Genomic DNA, 23,017 nt, shown 5'->3' on the forward strand with positions numbered 1-23,017 from the left:
AAGAGTTGGTGATGACTTTCAGGACAAGTTTTCTAGTCTTTTTTTTTTTTATTCCTAACACTGGGTTCCAGAAATCCTTCAACAGATTGTGACAACATCTCGGCGGCCTCCTTAATTACACATTTCTTATTGAGTTATTAGGAAATAAGTTGACGCTCGGTGTTTGAAAGCATAACACGTCCCCGCGCACGGGCTCGGAAAAAAATGTTCTGCTTTCATTTGGTGCTTGTCACTCTCCTTTAGTTTGCAGTGAAAATAATGAGTGTGATAATGAGATTTTGATGCTGCTGAGAGCCTCCCTGCAGTGAATCCTGCCACAGACATCCATTACCGCAGCTAACTCTAAGCTGTAGAGGAGCCGCAGGAACGCGGGAGTCAAACAAAACAGACAAATTAACTTATCCGAATGCTTCGAGCCTCCAGGTACGGGTCCTGGATGCAACACAGACAGGATATTAAAAAAAAAATCCTTTCTTTCTTTCAGGGCAGAGAAAATTTTAGTTTTTTTTTTTTTTTTGGCTCAATATTTAAGAGGCAAGTATTATAATAGTGTTTTTAGTTTTACTCGTACAGCCTCAGGGAGATCACTAGACCAGGAGAAGTGAGGAAATTCAAAGCTTTGAGGCAATAGAAGGAAGGAGGCGAGGATGGGAGACGACGACCTGGGAAATCCACATTCTGTTTTAAGTCAATCAGGCAAGAACTATTTTAATGTAAAAAATAAGAATTTCATTTGCGGCACATTACCGGCTCTGCAGATGACGTCGTCTTACAAAAGTCTACAGGGCTCATACTGAGAGGGAACATTAAGTGATGTTCTCCACTAGTGAGCAGTCATTGTCTCTTATCATTAAACTCTGGGAAATTAAAGACAAACTCCAGCAGAGAGTTTCCTGCCAGAAGGCACAACGATAAAGGGGTTGGAATATTTCCGAAAAGGCTGTTTGCTGTGGCACAAAAAATCGCATACTTTACTTTCAAAACTTTAGTGGTCTTAGTAGGTTCCTTCTCGTTGTCACATTGGCCCTTTTAGGGGTCAGAGTAAAATTTAAAAGATCTGATAGGGGTTTAATGACACCATCTGGACCCCCCTAAATATTGACCTGTGGGACAGCTTGAAAACCAGTGTTGCCAAAGATAAGAGGGGGGACCTGCAACCCCTAATGTATGCAAGTTTTTGTCCCAAAAGTGTGCCAGTAAGAACAACATGGGGGAAGATATTAGGACTCACTCCTTGGCCACACATCTAGCTCAGAATAAGGTTTCTAATGGCAAGAGAAAGTCAACAGCCTCCACATCAACCCAAAGCTTAGATCTCCTATCTCTGAACAGATTGAGTATATGATTAAATAATGTTGCCTTATAAAATTAAGAAAAAAACAAGACCTCCATTATTGATTGGTCGAATTAGAAGTGGGTGACTCAAATGAGGGACCGATCCCTTCTAAGTAAACCTACAGAAGATCCTCCACGGAGGTTATCAAATATCAGCGAGGTGAAGCGATGGGTAATGTTTGAAAAAGGTTTAGTACCTTTGGTAGTAGAAAATCAATTTTGACATTTACTCTTCCCAACCAAGAAAGCGGGAGAGAATCCTACCTCAGTAAGACCGACTCAGGGGTACGCAACAAGAGAGAGAAGATGAAAAATATTTGTCATGGTAGCCGGAATCCATATATCCAAAATATTTAATATGCCTAGTTTACCTCATAAAAAAGAAAATCTGATCTCAAATTATCCACTTCCTATTGGTGGAGTGATACATTCAGCATCTCTGATTTCTGTAAGTTGACCATAAAGTTGCTGAGATTAATGAACATCTGAAACACCTTAAGAATGACAGTGAGGCCTACTCTGGTGTTTTTGATGTATATAAGTAAATCATCTGCAGAGATAGAGATCTTATGATGGCTACACCGTGATTTTGTTCCCTGGAGAGAATCACTACTCCTAAGAGCATACGCCAAAGATTTCATTACCAGGATAAACAGGAGGGGTGGCAATGGGCGTCTCTGACGGGCACTGTTATTGATATTGAACGAGTCCGAGAGGCAGACATTACTTCTCACCTGTTGGTTGGCTATATAGGGCAAGGAATCAACGAGTCATCAATGGACCCAATCCAAAGACCCCCAGAGTCACCGACAGGAACCCCCCAGTTCAACACCTTCTCAGCATCAACCAAGAGTAAGCAGAGTGGAAGTCTCGAGAGATCAAGGAAAGAGTCTTGGTAGTATTGTCATGGGCCTCACAACCCGGGATAAATCCCACAAGCTCATTGTTTATAAGGCAGACCAGATCTTTGAACAGATCTTGATGTCTACATTAATAAGTGAAATTGGCCTATAACTACCATAGGACATGTTGTTCTTCCCTTGCGTCAAGATGAAAGAAATATCAAGTCTTGACAAGGGAATAGACAAACCTCTGATGTAGCCTGAAAGACTTTTAGAAAGGAAGATATAATGGAGGACCCGGGTTCGGTGAGCTCATTCTCAAGAAAATTTCTATCTTCATCTTTCAATGGAGTTGGGGCGAAACGGGATAAATAGTCTTTAATCATATCACTGTGATGTGAAGAGTTCTGGGGAAACCAGGGGGATTCATACGTTACAAAATTACCTAAAGAACTGGAAGAATTGGATTATGATGTCCGAGGGAGAATTAACCTTGCCCCTCCATGACTGAAAGTGAATGAACAGTGTGCAAATTGAAGTGGTCAGTGGGGCGCTAGAAACTGGATAAGGCGCTGGAAAAGGATAAAACAAACCTCTTTATTGAAGTTCTAATTGAAAGTGAATGAAGGCATTGTGGGATTGAAGTAGTCTTAGATGTAAAGATCTCGTAAGTAATACTCGAAGAAAACACTTTGCAATCTCTCTCTAGCCCTCAGAGATCTCTGATCAAGAATACTGGGAATTTAATGTCTAGTAACCAAAATCTCCCCCTGAAAGGTCAGAGAAGATCTCTTGATGGCCTGTTCCTTTACTCTCCTTTAGTCTGGTAGACCTCTCTTTTTAAAGCCGTGTAACCACAAGAGATAATAATGTCTCTGAGAACGCACTTAAGAACTTCCCATTTTATGCATGTGGTTTAGGCAATTGAGGAAACCGCCGACTCAACCTCAACCATACAGAGAACATCACTAAGTATGCTATCATTTAACCTCCATGTGAAAGCATTATTAGGTTTATGCACTGGAGAGATCGATCCAAAAACAGCTGCATGATCAGACCAAAGAAATATAATGTCTGAGCATCTAGGGAAAGAATCTAATACAGAACGAGACAGGAAGATATAATAGATTCCATTCCTGAGAGATGGCCACCTCTTTTCTGTGTATAAATCTAGTCCACACACTGTTGGCTAAAAGTACTAGATTAGAAGAGGTGGCCATATCTCAGGAACGGAGTGGCGCAAGAACAAAAGAAAAAAAACAACGGAAGATTCAGGGAAAGAGCGGCATTTACCAAGTAAAAAAATATATATACAGTGGCTTACGGAAGTATTCACACACACACACCCCACCTTGGCATTTTTTGTGTTTTGCAACCTCACAACCTGGAATTTCACAGTTTTTTTTTTACATTTTGCATCAGTTCTTGTAAAGAACATGCCTACAACTGTGAACATATGGTTTTCTTTTTATTGTGAAGAAAACAAATAGGACAAAATAACTAAAAACTTCAGTGTGCATAACTATTCCCCCTCCCTAAAGTCAGTACTTTGTAGAGCCTCCTTTTGCGGCAATTACAGCTGCAAGTCACTTTGGATAAGTCTCTAAGAGCTTTCTAAATCTTGCCACTGGGATTTTTGCTCATTCCTCAAGGTAAAACTGCTCCAGCTCCTTCAAGTTAGATGGTTTCCTCTGGTGAACAGGAATCTTCAAGTCTGACCACAGATTTTCAATTGGATAAAGGTCCGGATTTTGACTAGGCTACTCCAAAACATTTACACGTTTCCCCTTAAACCACTCGACTGTTGCTTTGGGTCACTGTCCTGTTGGAAGGTGAACCTCCATCCCAGTCTCAAATCATAGACTGAAAGAGGTTTTACTCAAGAATATACCTGTATTTTGCACAATCCTTCTTCCCCTCAATTCGGACCATTTTCCCTGCCGAAAAATATCCCCCCAGCATGATGCTACCACCACCATGTTTCACTGTGGGGATGGTGTTCTTTGGGTGATGAGCTGTGTTGGTTTGGCGCCAGACATAGCGTTTACCTTGGTGGCCAAAAATTTACATTTTAGCCTCATGTGACCACAGCACCTTCCTCCGTACATTTGGGGAGTCTCCCACATGTCTTTTGGCAAACTCTAAAGAAGCCTTACAATTTTCATGTGTAAGTAAAGACTTTTTTCTGCCCACTCTTCCATAAAGGCCACCTCTATGGTGTGTACGGCTTTTTGTGGTTGTATGGACAGATACTCCAGTCTCTGCTTGGGAACTCCGGGGATCATCAGATTGGAATATTTTTTATAGCCCAATCCTGACATGTTCTTCTCAACAACTTTGTCTCTGACTTGTTTGGAGATCTCCTTGGTCTTCATGGTGTTGTTTGGTTAGTGGTGCCTCTTGCTTAATGGTGTTGCAGCCTCTGTGGCCTTTCAGAAGAGGTAAATTGTATATACTGACAGACATGTGACACTTAGATTAAACACAGTCGGACTTCATTTCACTAAGCATGTAACTTATGAAGATAATTGATTGCACCAGAAATTTTTAGGGGCTTCATAACAAAAGGGGTGAAAACATATGAACATGCCAATTTTTAGTTATTTGATCCCATAAATTAAATTTAAGCCTATATTATTCTCACTTCTCCTTCACCAACTTAGATTATTAAGTGCACGTACAAATCAGATTACAAAAATATTTAAACACAGGTTGTAAGGTAACAAAATAGGTATAAAACGAAGGGGGGAATAATTTTGGAAGCCACTGTGTTTATACACTACAGTTCAAAAGTTTGGGGTCATCCAGACAATTTTATGTTTTCTATGAAAACTCATACTTTTATTTATGAAATGAGTTGCAAAATGATTAGAAAATATAGTCCAGACATTGACAAGGTTAAAAATAATGATTTTTATTAGAAAGAATAATTTTCTCCTTCAAACTTTGCTTTCGTCAAAGAATGCTCCCTTTGCAGCAATTACATTATTGCAGACCTTTGGCATTCTAGTTGTTAATTTGTTGAGGTAATCTTGAAAAATTTCACCCCATGCTTCCTGAAGCCCCTCCACAAGTTGGATTGGCTTGATGGGCACTTTTTGCGTACTATACGATCATGCTGCTCCCACAACAGCTCAATGGGGTTGAGATCTGGTGACTGCGCTGGCCACTCCATTACAGATAGAATACCAGCTGCCTGCTTCTTCCCTAAATAGTTCATGCATAATTTGGAAGTGTGCTTTGGGTAATTGTCCTGTTGTAGGATGAAATTGGCTACAATCAAGCGCTGTCCACAGGGTATGGCATGGCATTGCAAAATGGAGTGATAGCCTTCCTTATTCAAAATCCCATTTACCTTGTAGAAATCTCCCACTTTACCAGCACCAAAGCAACCCCAGACCATCACATTACCTCCACCATGCTTGACAGATGGCGTCAGGCACTCTTCCAGCATCTTTTCAGTTGTTCTGCGTCTCACAAATGTTCTTCTGTGTGATCCAAACACCTCAAAATTTGATTCGTCTGTCCATAAAACTTTTTTCCAATCTTCCTCTGGCCAATGTCTGTGTTCTTTTCCCATATTAATCTTTTCCTTTTATTAGCAAGTTTCAGATATTGCTTTTTCTTTGCCACTTTGCCCAGAAGGCCAGCATCCCGGAGTCGCCTCTTCACTGTAGACGTTGACACTGGCGTTTTGTGTGTACTATTTAATGAAGCTGCCAGTTGAGGAGCTGTGAGGCGTCGATTTCTCACACTAGAGACTCTAATGTCCTTGTCTTGTTGCTCAGTTGTGCAGCGGGGCCTCCCACTTCTCTTTCTACTCTGGTTAGAGCCTGTTTGTGCTCTCCTCTGAAGGGAGTAGTACACACCGTTGTAAGAAATCTTCAGTTTCTTGGCAATTTCTCGCATGGAATAGACTTCATTTCTAAGAACAAGAATAGACTGTCGAGTTTCACATGAAAGTTCTCTTTTTCTGGCCATTTTGAGAGTTTTATAGAACAAACAAATGTAATGCTCTCAACTAGCTCAAAGGAAGGTCAATTTTATAGCTTCTCAAATCAGCCAAATGGTTTTCAGCTGGGCTTACATACTTGTGCAAGGGTTTTCTAAACATACATTAGCCTTCTTACACAGTTAGCAAACACAATGTACCATTAAAACACTGGAGTGGTGGTTGTTGGAAAGGGCCTCTATACACCTATGTAGATATTGCAATAAAAACAAGACGTTTGCAGCTAGAATAGTCATTTACCAAGTTAACAATGTATAGAGTATATTTCTGATTCATTTAATGTTAGCTTCATTGAAAAAAAATGTGCTTTTCTTTCAAAAATAATGAAATTTCTAAATGACCCCAAACTTTTGAAAGGTAGTGTTTAATGAGGTAACAAGACTCACTTGGCTGCTTTCGGAAGTAGACTCAGGAACCAGGTTTTCTCTGCAGGCTTTATTGTATAGCATAAAGCCCCGCAGCTCCAGCAAAAATAAACACGGCCTTAGTGCCAAAACCACAAAACAAAAGATAGACGATAGCACAGTCCATAGGAATGTGGGTTTCGCCCACACAGGTAGTAGCACAGCCTTCAGCTCCTTCCTGAGCTATGGCTTCCTAGTTTGGAGACCTTGCCTCTCCAAACACAACAACAGAAAAAAAATAGTGCCTGAGCATTTAAGCTTGCTCAGTCATACCCTGACAGGAGGTATGGTGAATGACTTCACACCCAATCTCTATGTCATTCACACAAAACCACACCCTTCAAAATGGTGAATACACCCCCAACACATAACATGCTAGGGAAAAAGTTCTAGGTTCAGTTTACACTGCTAACAGCCGTAGTGACACATTCTGCCCTCCCATTTAACACCAGTGACTGTCACATATTCCCCCCTCTGCCCAAAGCCGGGGGTTTAGGCACTTTCAGACACCAGAAAGGGAATTCTAGAGAAGGCATCAGTGTTTCCGTGTAACTTCCCAGGCCTATGCTCCACGTGAAAATTAAAATCCTGGAGACCTAAGAACCATCTAGGTACCCGGCCATTTTTACTTCTCTTTTCTCTCAACCATTTCAAAGGGACATGGTCTGTTACCAGTTTAAATTTCCGGCCTACTAGATATTATCTCAGTGTATCTTCGGCCCATTTTATGGCTAAGCACTCTTTTTCTACTATTGCGTAGTTTTTCTCGCACGATGAGAGCTTCCAGCTCAGATAGAGGATGGGATGTTCTTCCCCATTTATCTCCTGAGAGAGTACGGCTCCTAGGCCAACTTCTGAAGCATCCGTCTGGACCACAAATTCTTTCTTAAAATCTGGTGCGACCAGGACCGGCTGCTTACACAGTGCTAGCTTCAACTGTTGAAATGCTGTCTCTGTTTCCTCCACCCACTTCACCATGGTTGATCTGGTACCTTTTAGGAGATCCGTAAGTGGCGCGGCCATCATGGCAAAATTTGGGATAAACCGCCGGTAATAACCCACAATTCCCAGGAACGCTCTCACTTGCTTCTTGGAGAGTGGTTGAGGCCAGGTCTGCATTGCCTCCACTTTATTGACTTGTGGTTTTATTTTGCCTCTCCCAATGACATAGCCCAAGTACTTGGCCTCTTCCTTTCAACGCCACATTTTCTCAGATTTATAGTAAATCCCGCCTTCCTCAGAGCATCCAGAACGGCCTGTAGTTTAGGTAGATGACTAGTCCAGTCTGGGCTAAAGACTACAATGTCATCAAGATAAGCTGTGGCATACTTTTTATGTGGGGCTAGGATCCGATCCATAGCCCTCTGGAAGGTGGCTGGGGCCCCCTGTAATCCGAACGGCATCCGAGTGTATTGAAAGCACCCATCAGGTGTCGAGAAAGCTTTCTTCTCCTTGGCCGTCTGGGACATGGGGATCTGCCAATAGCCCTTAGTCAGGCCGAGGGTGATAATATACCTCGCCGGTTCCAGCGTCTCGATGAGTTCGTCGACGCAGGGCATCGAGTATGCGTTGCACTTGGACACCTCAATCAGCCGGCGGTAGTCATTACAAAACCTCCACTCTCTGTTGGGCCTTGGCACGAGGACGATGGGGCTCGACCAGCCACTCTTTAACTCCTCTACCACACCGAGGTCTAACATCCTCTTCACCTCGGCTGAGATCACCTCCCGGTGTGCTTCAGAATCCTGTATTGCTTCAGGTTCACCCTTACATGCGGCTCTGTTAGCACGCCATGTTCTACCACCTGGGTATGACCTGGTAACTCTGAGAACAGGTCTCAATTCTGCTGGAGCAGTTCTCGGCACTGTTGCTTATGGGCTGGCGAAAGGGTCTCCACTATCGTGACATCTTCCATCTGGCATTTGGGAGTGGCTCCCAGGGAAGGAGTTCCCATGGGTTCCCGATCTCGCCACGGCTTGAGCAGGCTTACAGGGTACACCTGGTGTGGCTTTCTTTGGCCAGGCTGTAGTTCACTTCACCGAGTTTCTCCACCACCTCATATGGGCCTTGCCACTTGGCCAGGAACTTACTTTCAATCGTGGGATCCCCAGGCTTGAACTGTCTCAGTCTTGCTGACCGGTTGTACACCCTCGCCTGGGCTTCCTGCGCCTGGAGGAGATGTTCCTTCATGATGGGCATCACCTTCACCATTCTCTCCTGTAACTGGGCGACATGTTCGATGATGCTCCGGTGGGACGTGACCTCGGCCTCCCAGGTTTCATTGGCGATGTCTAGGAGACCTCTAGGATGCCGTCCATACAGGAGCTCAAACGGAGAGAAGCCAGTGGAGGCTTGAGGAACTTTTCGGATGGAGAAAAGTAGAAATGGGATCAGGTAGTCCCTGTCTCGCCCATCCTTTTTAACGACCTTCCTGAGCATCGCCTTTAAGGTCTTATGAAGTGTTCCATTAGGCCGTCCATCTGCGGATGGTAAACTGATGTCCGAATCTGGGCAATCTGAAGGACTCTACATAGCTCCTTCATCGCCTACCTCATGAAGGGGATTCCTTTGTCTGTCAAAATCTCTTTTGGCAGACCTGTACAAGCAAAAATATGGAACAGCTCTTGGGCTATACTTTTACTGGCCGAGTTCCTTAGGGGTACCGCTTCGGGGTACTGTGTCGCATAGTCCATGTCCACCAGGATGTATTGGTGGCCCTGGGCTGATTTCACTATGGGACCCATGAGGTCCATGGCAATCCTCTCAAACGGAACCTCTATCACAGGTAGTGAAACTAAGGGACTACGGAAGTGGGAGGTGGGCGCGGTTATCTGGCAGGTGGGGCAGGACCTACAATAGTTTAAGATTTACCGGTAACATCCCGGCCAATAGAACCTCCTCATTATTCTCTCCTGGGTTTTCTCAACCCCTAGGTGTCCCCCCCAGAATATCTGAGTGGGCCATGTCTAATACCCTCCAATGGTATGGCCCTGGAACTAACAGCTGTTCCACTACCTCTTCACCTTTTAGTTTGGTCACCCAGTATAATAGCTCCCCCTGAACTGCAAAGTGTGGGTACTTGGTGTCCGCCCCCGGCTCTTGAGCAACACCATTACAAACAGTAACATTGTCTCACGCCCCTTTCAAGATCAAGTCCCGAACTTGAGCTGACCCAAAGTTCTCTTCGGGCACCTCTAATTCAGGGAGGTCGACCACCTCGGTCACAGCCTCGTCCTCGTCGCCGACAAGGACACACAGTGGGAACTCATCCACTTCCAATGTCGACCCAGGTATTTCTCTAGGGTCCTGGCTTTTGTCCATGTGACTCAGTCCAGATCCCTTCCCCCACAAGTTCCAGAACAAGGGAAAGTCGCGCCCCAATATGACGGAATGTATCAAGTCCTTGACAACCCCGACCTCGTGGGATTGGGCGCCACAGTCTGTTCTGACTGTCACTCTGGCCACCGGGTAGTTCTTGGCATCCCCATGTATGCAGCGGACGCCCACAGATTTGGAAGGGATCAGCTGGTGGGGAAGGGTGGCACTGATTAAGGTTACCTGACTCCCTGAGTCCAACAACCCCAGGACCATCACTCCATTAACGGATACGGCACACGCCTGCGGCCCCTCGCCGGGTTGACAGTCCACACTGCAGGCTGGGTAAGCATATCATGAACATCGTCTGCTAGGCTGCAGTCATTGGCTCAGCAGACGTATGACAGTTTGTGGCTATGTGTCCCGGCTTGTGACACCGCCAACAGACTACATCCTTAACAACAGTCCTTGCAGCACCTTCAGTGGAAGTGGGACGCCCCCCAGTTGTGGCTCTGCACCCCTTCCGTGGTGAACCAGCCCCCTTTTCGTCACTCCAGTATGGGGATGTGACTATGTCGGGTCTCCCTAGGGATTTTTCGACCACTTGGTACCTCTCTACCAGACCCATGAGGTCGTCTGCATTCCGAGGGTCGCCCTGGGTAACCCAGGTCTGCACCGGCCTGGGTAGGGATTGGATGAACCTGTCCATCAACACACGCTCAACCATCTGGGCGGGAGAGGAAGACTCTGGCTGCTGCCACTTCTGGGCTACATGTAGCAAGTCAAACATCTGTGAGTGTGGAGTTTTGTCGCCAGCATACACCCAGTGGTGGACCCTTTGTGCTCTGTCAGACATAGTCACTCCTGAGCGTACCAATATCTCAGTTCTTAATTTTGGTGTATTCCTTAGCGTCTTGTAAAGTCAGATCGTAATAGGCTTTCTGCGGCTCCCTGGTCAAATATGGCGCCAGAACCTCCGCCCATTGCCCGGCAATCTCTCCCATTCCGTCACCCTTTCAAAAACTGTCAGGAACGCCTTAACATCATCCTCCGGGGTCATCTTCTGCAACGCTCTCCTTACCGTCTTCCTGATGTGTGCGTCATCACCTGGACTTGTCGGAGCCATTGACTTGCCATGGATCGCCTCCGCAAGTAACTCGATCTGCTGCTGCTGTTGACGATGCTGATCCTGTTGCTGCTCTTTCTGTAGCTGGATCTGTTGCATCAGCAGCTTAGTGGTCTCTTGTTGCTGCTGTAGCTGCTCTCTGTGCTGCTGCTGCATGCTCTGCTGCATGCTCTGCTGGCTCTGCAAGTGCTGTAGCTGCATGCTCTGCTGGCTCTGCACCAGGTGCTTAATTAGCTCTTCCATGCTGCCAGACGTCTCCTGCTGGCTGACAGCCTTCAACCAGGACATCCTCCGTTCTCTGTAGCAGGTACACGTTTTCCTGGAATCTTGTCCGCATTCTCACACCAACTGTGGTAAGACGACTCACTCGGCCGCTTTCGGAAGTAGACTAGGAATCAGGTTTACTCTGCAGGCTTTATTTTTTGGCATAAAACACCGCAGCTCCAGCAAAAATAAACACGGCCTTGCTGGCAAAACCACAAAACAAAAGATAAAAGATAGCACAGTCCATAGGAGTGTGGGGTTTGCCCACACAGGTTGTAGCACAGCCTTCAGCTCCTTCCTGAGCTATGGCTTCCCCAGTCTGGAGACCTTGCCTCTCCAAACACAACAACAGAAAAAAAAATAGTAACTGAGCACTTAAAGGGGTTTTCCCACAAACAAAAGTTAAATTAATCCATAGCCGTTTCTGACCGTGTATGAAACATACCACAGCTCCTGGGCTGGGCAGGGGACAAAGCAAAAGACAATACCGACATTACAGCAGGGGATCACAGAGGATTCATTTTGTGAGGGAAAATATTGTTTAAAAACAGGCAGTGAAGAATTTTACCTCACAAAATTAATCCTGTGCGATCCCCTGCTGTAATGTCTGTATTGTCATTTGCTTCCACCCCTGCCCAGGAGCAGTGGTATGTTCCGTACACGGTCAGACCCAGAAAATTATTAAAATGAACTTATGTTCGTGGGAAAACCCCTTTAAGCTTGCTCAGCCACACCCTGAGGGGAGGTATGGTGAATGACTTCCCACCCAATCTCTGTCATTCACACAAAACCACACCCTTCAAAATGGAGATTACACCCCCAACACATAACATGCTAGGGAAAAAGTTCTAGGTTCAGTTCACAGAGGCTAACAGCCATAGTGACACATACCTCCCCTTCCATACAACACCAGTGACGCTGTCACAATACATATACAGTGGGTACAGAAAGTATTCAGACCCCTTTAAATTTTTCACTCTTTGTTTCATCTCAGCCATTTGGTAAATTCTAAAAAGTTAATTTTTTTTCTCATTAACCCCTTTACCCCCGAGGGTGGTTTGCACGTTAATGACCGGGCCAATTTTTACAATTCTGACCACTGTCACTTTATGAGGTAATTACTCTGGAACGCTTCAACGGATCCCCCTGATTCTGAGACTGTTTCTTCGTGACATATTGTTCTTCATGATTGTGGTAAAATTTATTCGATATCACTTGCGTTTATTTGTGAAAAAAATGGAAATTTGGCGAAAAATGTGAAAATTTAGCAATTTTTAAAATTTGAATTTTTATGCCCTTAAATCAGAGAGATATGTCACACAAAATAGTTAATAAATAACATTTCCCACATGTCTACTTTACATCAGCACAATTTTGGAACCAAATTTTTTTTTTTTATTAGGGAGCTATAACGGTTAAAAGTTGACCAGCGATTTCTCATTTTTACAACAAAATTTACAAAATCATATTTTTAGGGACCACATCACATTTGAAGTCACTTTGAGGGGTCTTTGTGACAGAAAATACCCAAAAGTGACACCATTCTAAAAACTGCACCCCTCAAGGTGCTCAAAACCACATTCAAGAACTTTATTAACCCTTGAGGTGCTTCACAGGAATTTTTGGAATGTGGAAGAAAAAAATTAACATTTAACTTTTTTCACAAAAATGTTACTTTAGACCCAATTTTTTATTTTCACAGGGGTAACAGGAAAAAATGGACCCCAAAATTTGTTGTGCAATTTCCCCTGAGCACGCAGATAATCCATACGTGGGGAAAAACCACTGTTTGGGCGCACGGCAGGGTTCGGAAGGGAAGGAGCGCCATTTGACTTTTTCATTGCAAAATTTGCTTGAATAATTAGCGGACGCTATGTTGCATTTGGAGAGCCCCTGATGTGCCTAAACAGTGGAAACCCCCCACAAGTGACATCATTTTGGAAACTAGACCCCTCAGGGAACTTATCTAGATGTGTGGTGACCACCTTGAACCCCCAGGTGCTTCACAGAAGTTTAGAACATTGAGCCGTAAAAATAAAATTTTCACATTTTTGCAACAAAAAATGTTTTTCAGCCTCCAATTTTGCATTTTCATGAGGGTAATAGGAGAAATTGCACCATGCAATTTGTTGTGCAATTCCTCCTGAGCACGCCGATACCCCATATGTGGGGGAAAACCACCGTATGGGCGCACGGCAGGGCTCGGAAGAGAAGGAGCGCCATTTGACTTTTTGAATGTAAAATTTGCTTGAATAATTAGCGGACGCCATGTTGCGTTTGGAGAGTCCCTGATGTGCCTAAACAGTGGAAACCCCCCACAAGTGACACCATTTTGGAAAATAAACCCCTCAGGGAACTTATCTAGATGTGTGGTGAGCACCTTGAACCCCCAGGTGCTTCACAGAAGTTTAGAACATTGAGCCATAAAAATAAAATTTTCACATTTTTCCCACAAAAATGTTTTTCAGCCCCCAATTTTGCATTTTCATAAGGGTCACATGAGAAGTTGCACCATGCAGTTTGTTGTGCAATTTCTCCTGAGTAAGCAGATACCCCATATGTGGGGGAAAACCACTGTTTGTTCCCAACAGCAGGGAAGGAGCACCATTTGACTTCTTGATTGTAAAATTTGCTTGAATAATTAGCGGATGTGCCCCTGATGTGCCTAAACAGTGGAAACTCTCCACAAGTGACACCATTTTGGAAACTAGACCCCTCAGGGAACTTATCTAGATGTGTGGTGAGCACCCTGAACCCCCAAGTGCTTTACAGAAGTTTATAACATGGAGCCGTGAAAATAAAAAAATCTAACTTTTTCCACAAAAATGATGTTTTAGCCCCAATTTTTTTATTTTCACAAGGGTAAGAGGAGAAAATGGACCCCAAAAACTGTTGTGCAATTTCTCCTGAGTACGCCAATACCCCATATGTGGGGAAAATACAGTGTTTGGGCGCATGGCAGAGTTCAGAAGGGAAGGAGCACTGTGTGACTTTTTGAACGCAAAATTGGCTGGAATTGATAGTGGACGCCATGTCGCGTTTGGAGAGCCCCTGATGTGCCTAAATAGTGTAAACCCCCCACAAGTGACCCCATTTTGGAAACTATACCCCTCAAAGATTTTATCAAGGGGTATAGTGGACATTTTGAACCTAGAGGTACAACACAGAATTTGATAACATTAGGTCATCATATTGAATAAGTTGTCATTAGTCTTGAGCGCAAGTGCTCGCTACTTGAGCTTGCATCAGGTACTCGGGTATGCACCATGTATCGCGCGTGCTCGAGTGACATGCTCGAGTCCCAGCTCGCATGTTTCACGGTTATTAGACACCCAAAAAAAAACATGCGGTTTTTTGGCCACGAAGCATATGGGGCGAAGACTCTAGCATGTGACTCAAGCACCCGGGATACTCAGTGCATACCCGAACACGTGATGGAAACTCAAGTAGTGAGCACTTGCGCTCACCACTAGTCGCTAAAATCCCAAACCTAACCCCAAACCTAATACAAACCCAACCCTAACCTTAGCCCAACCCTAACCCCAACCCCAACCCTAGCCCAACCCTAACCCTAACCCCAACCCTAACTTTAGAGTTTATTTTTTACGCCGTTCCTCGTGCGGTATAAGTGATTAGACGACTTTATTCTTCGGGTCGGTGTGATTACAGCAATACCAGAATCATATTGGGTTTTTATGATTGACAGCTGTCACACACTAAAAGAAACATTTTTTTGTAAAATCTAGTTTTTACATCGCCATTTTTTGAGAGCTATAATTTTTCCATATTTTGGCCGATAGAGGCATGTAACGGCTTGTTTTTTGCAGGATGAGTTGATGTTTTTATTGATACCATTTTCATGCACGTGACATTTTTTGATCGCTTTCTATTACGAATTTTGGGAGGCAGAATAAACAAAAACCAACAATTCCGGAATTGTTTTTATGGGGGTTTTTTTATGCTGTTCCGCATGTGGTAAAATTGATAAGGCAGCTTTATTCTTCGGGTCAGTACGTTTACAGCAGTACCACATTTATATAGTTTTTCTATGTTTTGGCGCTTTTACGCAATAAAAGCTATTTTAAAGAAAAAAATGTTTTTTTGCATCGCTTTATTCTGAGAGCTATAACTTTATTTTTCGGATGATGGAGCTGTATGGCGGCTTGTTTTTGCGGGACAAGATGACGTTTTCAGCGGTACCATTTTTATTTATATTCGTCTTTTTGATCGCGTGTTATTCCATTTTTTGTTTGGCGGTATGATGATAAAGCATTGTTTTTTGCTTTGTTTTTTATTATTTTTTTTTACCGTGTTCACTGAAGGGGTTAACTAGTGGGACAATTTTATAGGTCAGGTCGTTCTGGACGCGGCGATACCAAATATGTGTACTTTTACTGTTTTTTTGTTTTTTTTTCATAATGATATTTATTGATGGGTACATTACATTTTAACTTTTGGTGGATTATTTTATTTTTTATTTTTTTAATATTTTTACAATTATTATTTTTTTTTTTTTTCATTTTTTAATATTTTTTGGACTTTTGTACTTTGTCCCACTATGTGACTTTCACTTTTTACATTCTGATCTCCTGTATAGCACAGGGATGGACCACCATCCCTGTGCTATACAGGCTGTCAGAACAGCAGATGCAGAAGATACTTCGGTCATGCACTGCGAATGAGCAAAGAATCATCCTGCTGTCTGGTGACCCGGATGTTGTCAACATGGCAACATCCGGGAAGCCGCGGCAGACAGCGCTGGAGGCCGGGGGAGGAGGTGAGTATTGCGATCACCTCCCCTTGCCCCCACAATGCTGCCATCGACTTCAATCGCAGCATTGAGGGGGTTAACGTGCAGGGAGCGGTGCAGGACCGCTCCCTGCACATAGTACCGGGTGTCAGCTGTGACATCCGGCGGCGATCCCCCCGCACCGCTTGTGTGTAGGCGCGATTGCCATATGACCTAATAGTACGTCATTGGTCCAATCGGCCCAGGTCACCATGACGTACTATTAGGCCACACATCAGAAAGGGGTTAAAGTACACTCTGCACCCCATCTTGACTGAAAAAAAAAACAGAAATGTAGAAATTTTGGCAAATGTATTAAAAAGAAAAACTGAAATATCACATGACCTTTGCTCAGTATTGAGTAGAAGCACCCTTTTGAGCTAGTACAGCCATGAGTCTTCTTGGGAACAAGTGTTTCACACCTGGATTTGGGGATCATCTGCCATTCTTCCTTGCAGATCCTCTCCAGTTCCGTCAGGTTGGATGGTGAACGTTGGTGGACAGCCATTTTCAGGTCTCTCCAGAGATGCTCAATTGGGTTTAGGTCAGGGCTCTGGCTGGGCCAGTCAAGAAAGGTCACAGAGTTGTTCTGAAGCCACTCCTTTGTTATTTTACCTGTGTGCTTAGGACCATTGTCTTGTTGGAAGGCGACCCTTCGGCCAAGTCTGAGGTCCAGAGCACTCTGGAAGAAGTTTTCATCCAGGATATCTCTGTACGTGGCCGCATTCATGTTTCCTTCAATTGCAACCAGTCATCCTGTCTCTGCAGCTGAAAAACAACCCCATAGCATGATGCTGCCACCACCATGTTTCACTGTTGGGATTGTATTGGGCAGGTGATGAGCAGTGCCTGGTTTTCTCCACACATACCGCTTAGAATTATCACCAAAAAGTTCTATCTTCATCTCATCAGACCAGAGAATCTTATTTCTCATAATCTGGGAGTTCTTCATGTGTTTTTGAGCAAACTCTATGCGGGCTTTCATATGTCTTGCACTGAGGAGAGGCTTTTGTTGGGCCACTCTGCCATAAAGACTCGACTGGTGGAGGGCTGCATTGATAATTGACTTTGTGGAACTTTCTCCCATCTCCCTACTGCATCTCTGAAGCTCAGCCACAGTGATCTTGGGGTTCTTCTTTACCTTACTCACCAAGGCTCCTCTCCCACGATTGATCAGTTTGGCTGGACGGCCAGGTCTAGGAAGACTTCTGGTGGTCCCAAACTTCTTTCATTTAAGGATTATGGAGGCCACTGTGCTCTTAGAAACCTTGAGTAATGCAGAAATTCTTTTGTAACCTTGGCCAGATCTGTGCCTTGCCAAAATTCTGTCTCTGAACTCCTTGGGCAGTTCCTTTGAGCTCATGATTCTCATTTGGTCTGACATGCACTGTGAGCTGTGAGGTCTTATATAGACAGGTGTGTGCCTTTCCAAATCAAGTCGTATCAGTTTAATTAAACACAGCTGGACTCCAATGAAGTAGTAGAACCATCTCAAGGAGGATCACAAGGAAATGGACAGCATGTGACTTAAATATGAGTGTCTGAGCAAAGGGTCTGAATACTTATGAGCATGTGATATTTCAGTTTTTCTTTTTTAATAAATTTGCAAAAATGTCTACATTTCTGTTTTTTTTTCAGTCAAGATGGGGTGCAGAGTGTACTTTAATGAGAAAAAAAATGAAATTTTTAGAATTTACCAAATGGCTGCAATGAAACAAAGAGTGAAAAATTTAAGGGGTTTGAATACTTTCCGTACCCACTGTATATATACTAGCTATTGAACCTGTTCTATGCCCGGGTGCTGGGCATTTTTATTGGTATATGCTCCCCCATCCTGGTCCATGATCCCCCATCCTGACATATGCTCCCCCTTCCTGTTATGTGAGTCCCCCATGCTGTTATGTGCGTCCCCCATCCTGTTATGTGCTTTCCCCGTCCTCTTTTGCGCTGCCCCATCCTGATCCCCCATCCTCTTTTGTGCTGATCCCATCCTGTTATGTGCTGCCCCCATCCTGTTATGTGCTGCCCCATCCTATTTTGTGCTGCCCCCATCCTGCGTTCCCATCTTCTTTTGTGCAGCCCCCATCCTCTTTTGTGCTGCTTCCATCCTGCGCCCCCATCCTCTTTTGTGGTGCCCCATCCTCTTTTGTGCTGCCCCCTCCTGATTCCTCATCCGGAGGTCAGGGGAGGAGTGTGGTGTCGAAGTACGCGCGGGCCCATACCGCGCTGTCCGGCGCCATTTTGTTGAAGACACACTGTAAATGTGTCTTCACTAAAATGGCGCTGGATAGTGCGCTATGCGCCGATTCCGACGCTGCACTCCTACCCTGGCCCGAACAGAGGCGCGGCGGCAACACTCCTCCCCATCAGGTATGAACTTATGGCGCCGGAGATCACTGTATGCTTTCAGTGCCTATGCATACCGCGATCTCCGGCGCCTTATACTCCTCTCACCTGACGGCTGGATGCCTTCTTCTATCTGAAGCCAGAATGCGCAGGCGCATCGTGCTTGCGCAGTCTATAGTGGCTTCAGACAGACGGACACATCCCTGATTATATTATAGATGTATATATACACAGTGGCTTGAAAAAGTATAGAGAGTGTATTTAAAGAAGCAATTTCAAAACACATTAACTGGACTAACAGATTTCAGTGCAGATGAAGGCTATACGTGATCAGTAGCCAAGGGGGTAACATGTAAGTATGGGGTCTGCTGGCAAAACTAGCAAGAAACCCTGATCTATTTCAAGCTCTCCTTTATCCCAGCCTCCTTTTCCTGGTCTCCTTAGTGATATGAGTCAGTTTTCTCACTCTTGATTCTGCACCTCACCAGAATGTAAATAGTCTCCAATAGTAGCTACCATTAGCAACCTATTAGTTATGCCCATTAGGGTAGCTGAAAGTCTGAACATAAGTACTACCAGAAACCCATCTGAAGTATGAATATTGTGAGAGGAACCATGGCTCATCCAACCAATAAGCCCTGAAGGCTCATCAGTTACTTTCCTAACCCCAAAACTTTTCCACACCTCAATTTTCTTTGTATTCCAACTAAAGAAAGGCCAAATAAAAAGTGTAAATAACATAAAATTATCACCTTTAGCGGTCGGTTCAACAGTAATGATGTCGCTGCTGTTGCCTCTGCCGGCAGCCGTCACAGCCACCACCCAGACACTGTATTGTCTGTTCCGGCTCAGGTTTGGTATCCGATAAAAAAAGGAGTCTGGGGCGGCTTCAAATTCACTGATGACCTAGAATTAAAACAAGATTGATATTAATAAGAAAAAAGAATTAAAAACATAGGATTGCAAGATTCTAATGTCGAGATCCTCCTGTACAAGTTAGTCATGGTCATCTCTTGACTGACTAATGAGTTGAGGAGTGGGAGAAGGAGATATAATAACACCAGGTGGGCAAGCCAAGGTAAAGAAGCAATTCAGAAGATGTGAGCACAGGCAAGTCAACCAGTCTCCGGCATCTTGACTTGCTATACAGAGGTCATTGATGCTCCATTTTATTGATAGGTGGGTGGTCCTCCACCTAATTATCACATGAATCAGATGTGTCATAGGTTCACATTGCTGGGAACTTGAGAGTTTGGTTGTCACCGAAGTCCCAGGTGGGAGTAAGCAACCCAAAACTCTAGATTTTGAGGACCTTCTTTCTCCACAAAGTTGACACCAAAAGCCTTTTCCTAGCACATCTATGTGGTTACAGATCTCGGACCCCCTATCCACATGAACTCTTCACAGCAAAATGTTATCGCGTACAAGTGTTCATTTCTTACATACAAGGTTAATGATCCGCACATCACATCAGAAAGTGGTAAGCCCTTTAAACCAACGTGCCGTAAACGTAATCTCTGCTTTTCCTTTATTATAATCCTCCTAATTGCTTCGGGCAATGTAGTTTATATTTGAAGTATAAAGCCAAGAAAGTTGTCTCATTAAGGCATGATGGATTTTTCTTCCCACGTCTAAAGAAACATTGTGGGGTCATCGTGCGGATCATCCTCAGTCTCAAAAAACAATAATTAAGAAGTTATTTATAGGTTTAAGAACGCCAAATACTGTTTAGAAATGGGTCAAGTAAACGGACAACAAAAAAAGGAATCTCCCTCCGCCAGTAGCCTATGGTGGTGACCTGGCGATCTTCATACCCCTGGTTTGGAGGCCTCGTCAGAAGATTTTTGGCTCTCCTGATCCTCTAAGATAATTCTAGGATTGGCTTGTCTATCTGTCCCTTATTAAAAAAAATGTACAAGTTTAGCGCACATCTTTGAAAATAAGTCAGAGATGTAAATGGCCATCTCAAGATACAACGAACCCAACGTTACAGGGGAAGATGTAAAAACCTCCCATGGCCCTATCACAAGCAGCAGAGAAGGGAAATATGGGAAAATATGGAGTCTACTACTGTCATGACTTAACAAACCTGACTTTTCTGCATAAAAAGAGTTTAAAGGAGAAACAACTTAAGGAGTTGTACAATTTAACAAACCTACATCCTAAAAATCTGATTTCAGAGTGAAGAGCAATTACTAAGATCGTCTCTCGCTCTGGAGAACCCGTCTTGTCTAGCATTGCACAGACAGTCCATTAATGTGAATGAGTACAGGGTAATGCTTTATTTCACCTGTGGAGGAGCTGTAGGAAAATTAAACACTTAGGCCACGGCTCCACTATCAGTATTTGGTCAGTATTCGGTCAGTATTTTTTCTCAGGAGTGGGAGCCACAACCAGGTGAGGAACAATCAGAGAAAAGGTATAATAGAAGCAAGTCACCAATTCTGCATTTATCACCCACTCCTGGTTTTGTCTCCCACTCCTGAGAAAAAATACTGACTGAATACTGATAGTGGGGCCGTGACCTTATTGTGAGATTCCCACAGATTACAGCTGATAACACTTATTGAAGGATCCTTCTAAGGCAGGGGTGGGGAACCTTTTTACTGTCAAGGGCCATTTGAATATTTATAACATTCTTCGGGGGTCGTTCAAATTGCTCACTAACTCGGCCCACAAAGTACATCCTGACGCTGGCACTGGCGTCAGGACGTAATCTTTCATTGCACGAGCCTCAGCGCTCAGTAGTGAACACTGTGTGGATGTGATCACAGAGCAAGAAGAAATTAATTGACCGGCAAAATAGAACTGCTGGCCCAAGCACTGTGGTCCCTGGGATCTGCCCAGGTGCCGAATAAAAGATCATTGAGGGCTGTAAACGGCCCTCGGGCCTGAGGTTCCCCACACCTCTTCTAAGGGTATGTTTATACGTTATGTTTTTGCACATTTGTTTTTACTTGCGTTTTTCACCTATTCTTTTGAGTGGGCGAAAAGCACTACAAAAACGCTGAAAGAATTGACATGTTCCCTCTTGGCAAAAAGCAGCAGGGAAAAAAAGACTTGGAGTGTGCATGAGATTTCAGAAATCGCATGGATTGTGCTGGTACTGTAAAATGTTGCATAAAAAATCCTGCAAAAACGCCACGTTTGAACACACTCTAAGGCAGCGTATTTGGTGTGTACCCTAAGGCTACGTTCACATGCAGTGTTTTTTTTATGCGAATTAAAATCTGCTTTTTACAGTACCAGCAAAAGCTATGAGACTGATGAAACCTGATGCTCGCGCTTGTCTTTGTTTCCTGTAGAATTGCAGCATTTTTTAAATCTGCACCATGTCAATCCTTTCAGCATTTTTGCAGCATCTTTTCATCCATAGAAAGCAATGAGAAAGTGAAAAAACATTGTAAAAAAAATGCAGAAGATTTTTTCGCTGAGGTTTTGAAGCGTTTTTGGCGAATAAAACTAACTTTATTAAATATGTACTGTGGACAAAGCGCACATGTAATCCCCAACTAAAAAAAAACAAGCAAAAAACACCATGAAAAACACTGAAAAATTGGCATTTTAAACACAGCGTTTTTATTGCCAAGACACCAGGTTTTGGTTGCAGAAAAAATGGAACTGTGTGAGAACATAGCCTTAGGGCCCATTCAGACGTCAGTTTTTCATGGATAGAACTCATACCTATTATAGTCTATAGTGCTCTTCACATGGATTTGGGGGACCAAATGGTTGGCAAAAAATCACTAAGACATGTACAATATTGATCCAAGTCACAGATCAAACCAACCAGAGCAGTTTTAGGGATCTATAAATAAATCGAACATTTTCGGATGGCATCCGTGTGCTGTACGGCCCTGCTTGATAGGAGAAGCTTCAGAAACCTCCTTTTTTTACATGAAAAAACTGATGAAATTCTGATGGTAAAAACTGACAAAATGCTGATCAAAATCGGATAAAAAACACTGATGAAACTCGGACCGTGTTTTGAGCATGAAAAAGAAATCACCGATTTCTGAATGAAGTAGGGACAGTCCAATGTGGAAAACCCCTTTAATGAGTTTTGCTTACTCAGCCCATGGCTTAATATGCCAAGAGATTGATTACACCAGGTAGCCATGGACTCAACTAGCCCAGTGCATCTGCCCAGGTTGGTCTGGCACTAACTTTGGGCCAAGTCAGACCATTATGGTTCTACTTTAGCAGAGCGAATCCCATCTCAAGACCTGTCCTTGCACGCAAATGTTACAGCCTCCAGTCATTAGCAGCCATAAAAGAGTGCCACTGCTACTCTCCAAAAATAACCCGTTGTTACTATCATTAAATATAATGATACATTTTATAGGTGTTGACTTCATAATCGTAATCTCGGAGGTAAGGACGTCATTGATGAAGTACTTGAAGTTATACCTCGGTTGACGATAGACATGGCAGGCTGATGAAAGAGTTCAGAACTCATATGTTCTTGCAAAAATAATTCATCAACGTCTTCAAAATCTTCTCGGTGTATCGGATTCAATACTTCACTGTCATCTGCCAACAAGGAGATCATTAGTCACGTCTTTTGTCACGTCCATCATCTGA

At 43.7% G+C, this 23,017-nt stretch overlaps 1 protein-coding gene across 3 annotated transcripts in view; it reads right to left on the reverse strand.

Moving 5' to 3' along the window:
- The window catches only part of DSCAM (DS cell adhesion molecule), a 673,153-nt gene that overhangs the window by 173,453 nt on the left and 476,683 nt on the right, over positions 1-23,017 (reverse strand). For all 3 annotated transcript variants that reach the window (XM_073668460.1, XM_073668459.1, XM_073668461.1), the window contains exon 21: positions 19,186-19,339. In XM_073668460.1, the coding sequence (XP_073524561.1) occupies positions 19,186-19,339 (154 nt within the window). The remainder of the gene's footprint in view (positions 1-19,185; positions 19,340-23,017) is intronic.

This window comes from Phyllobates terribilis, unplaced genomic scaffold (genome assembly GCF_046119375.1).
Source record: "Phyllobates terribilis strain yellow unplaced genomic scaffold, ASM4611937v1 Scaffold_2__4_contigs__length_985480577, whole genome shotgun sequence".
Lineage (NCBI taxonomy): Eukaryota > Metazoa > Chordata > Amphibia > Anura > Dendrobatidae > Phyllobates > Phyllobates terribilis.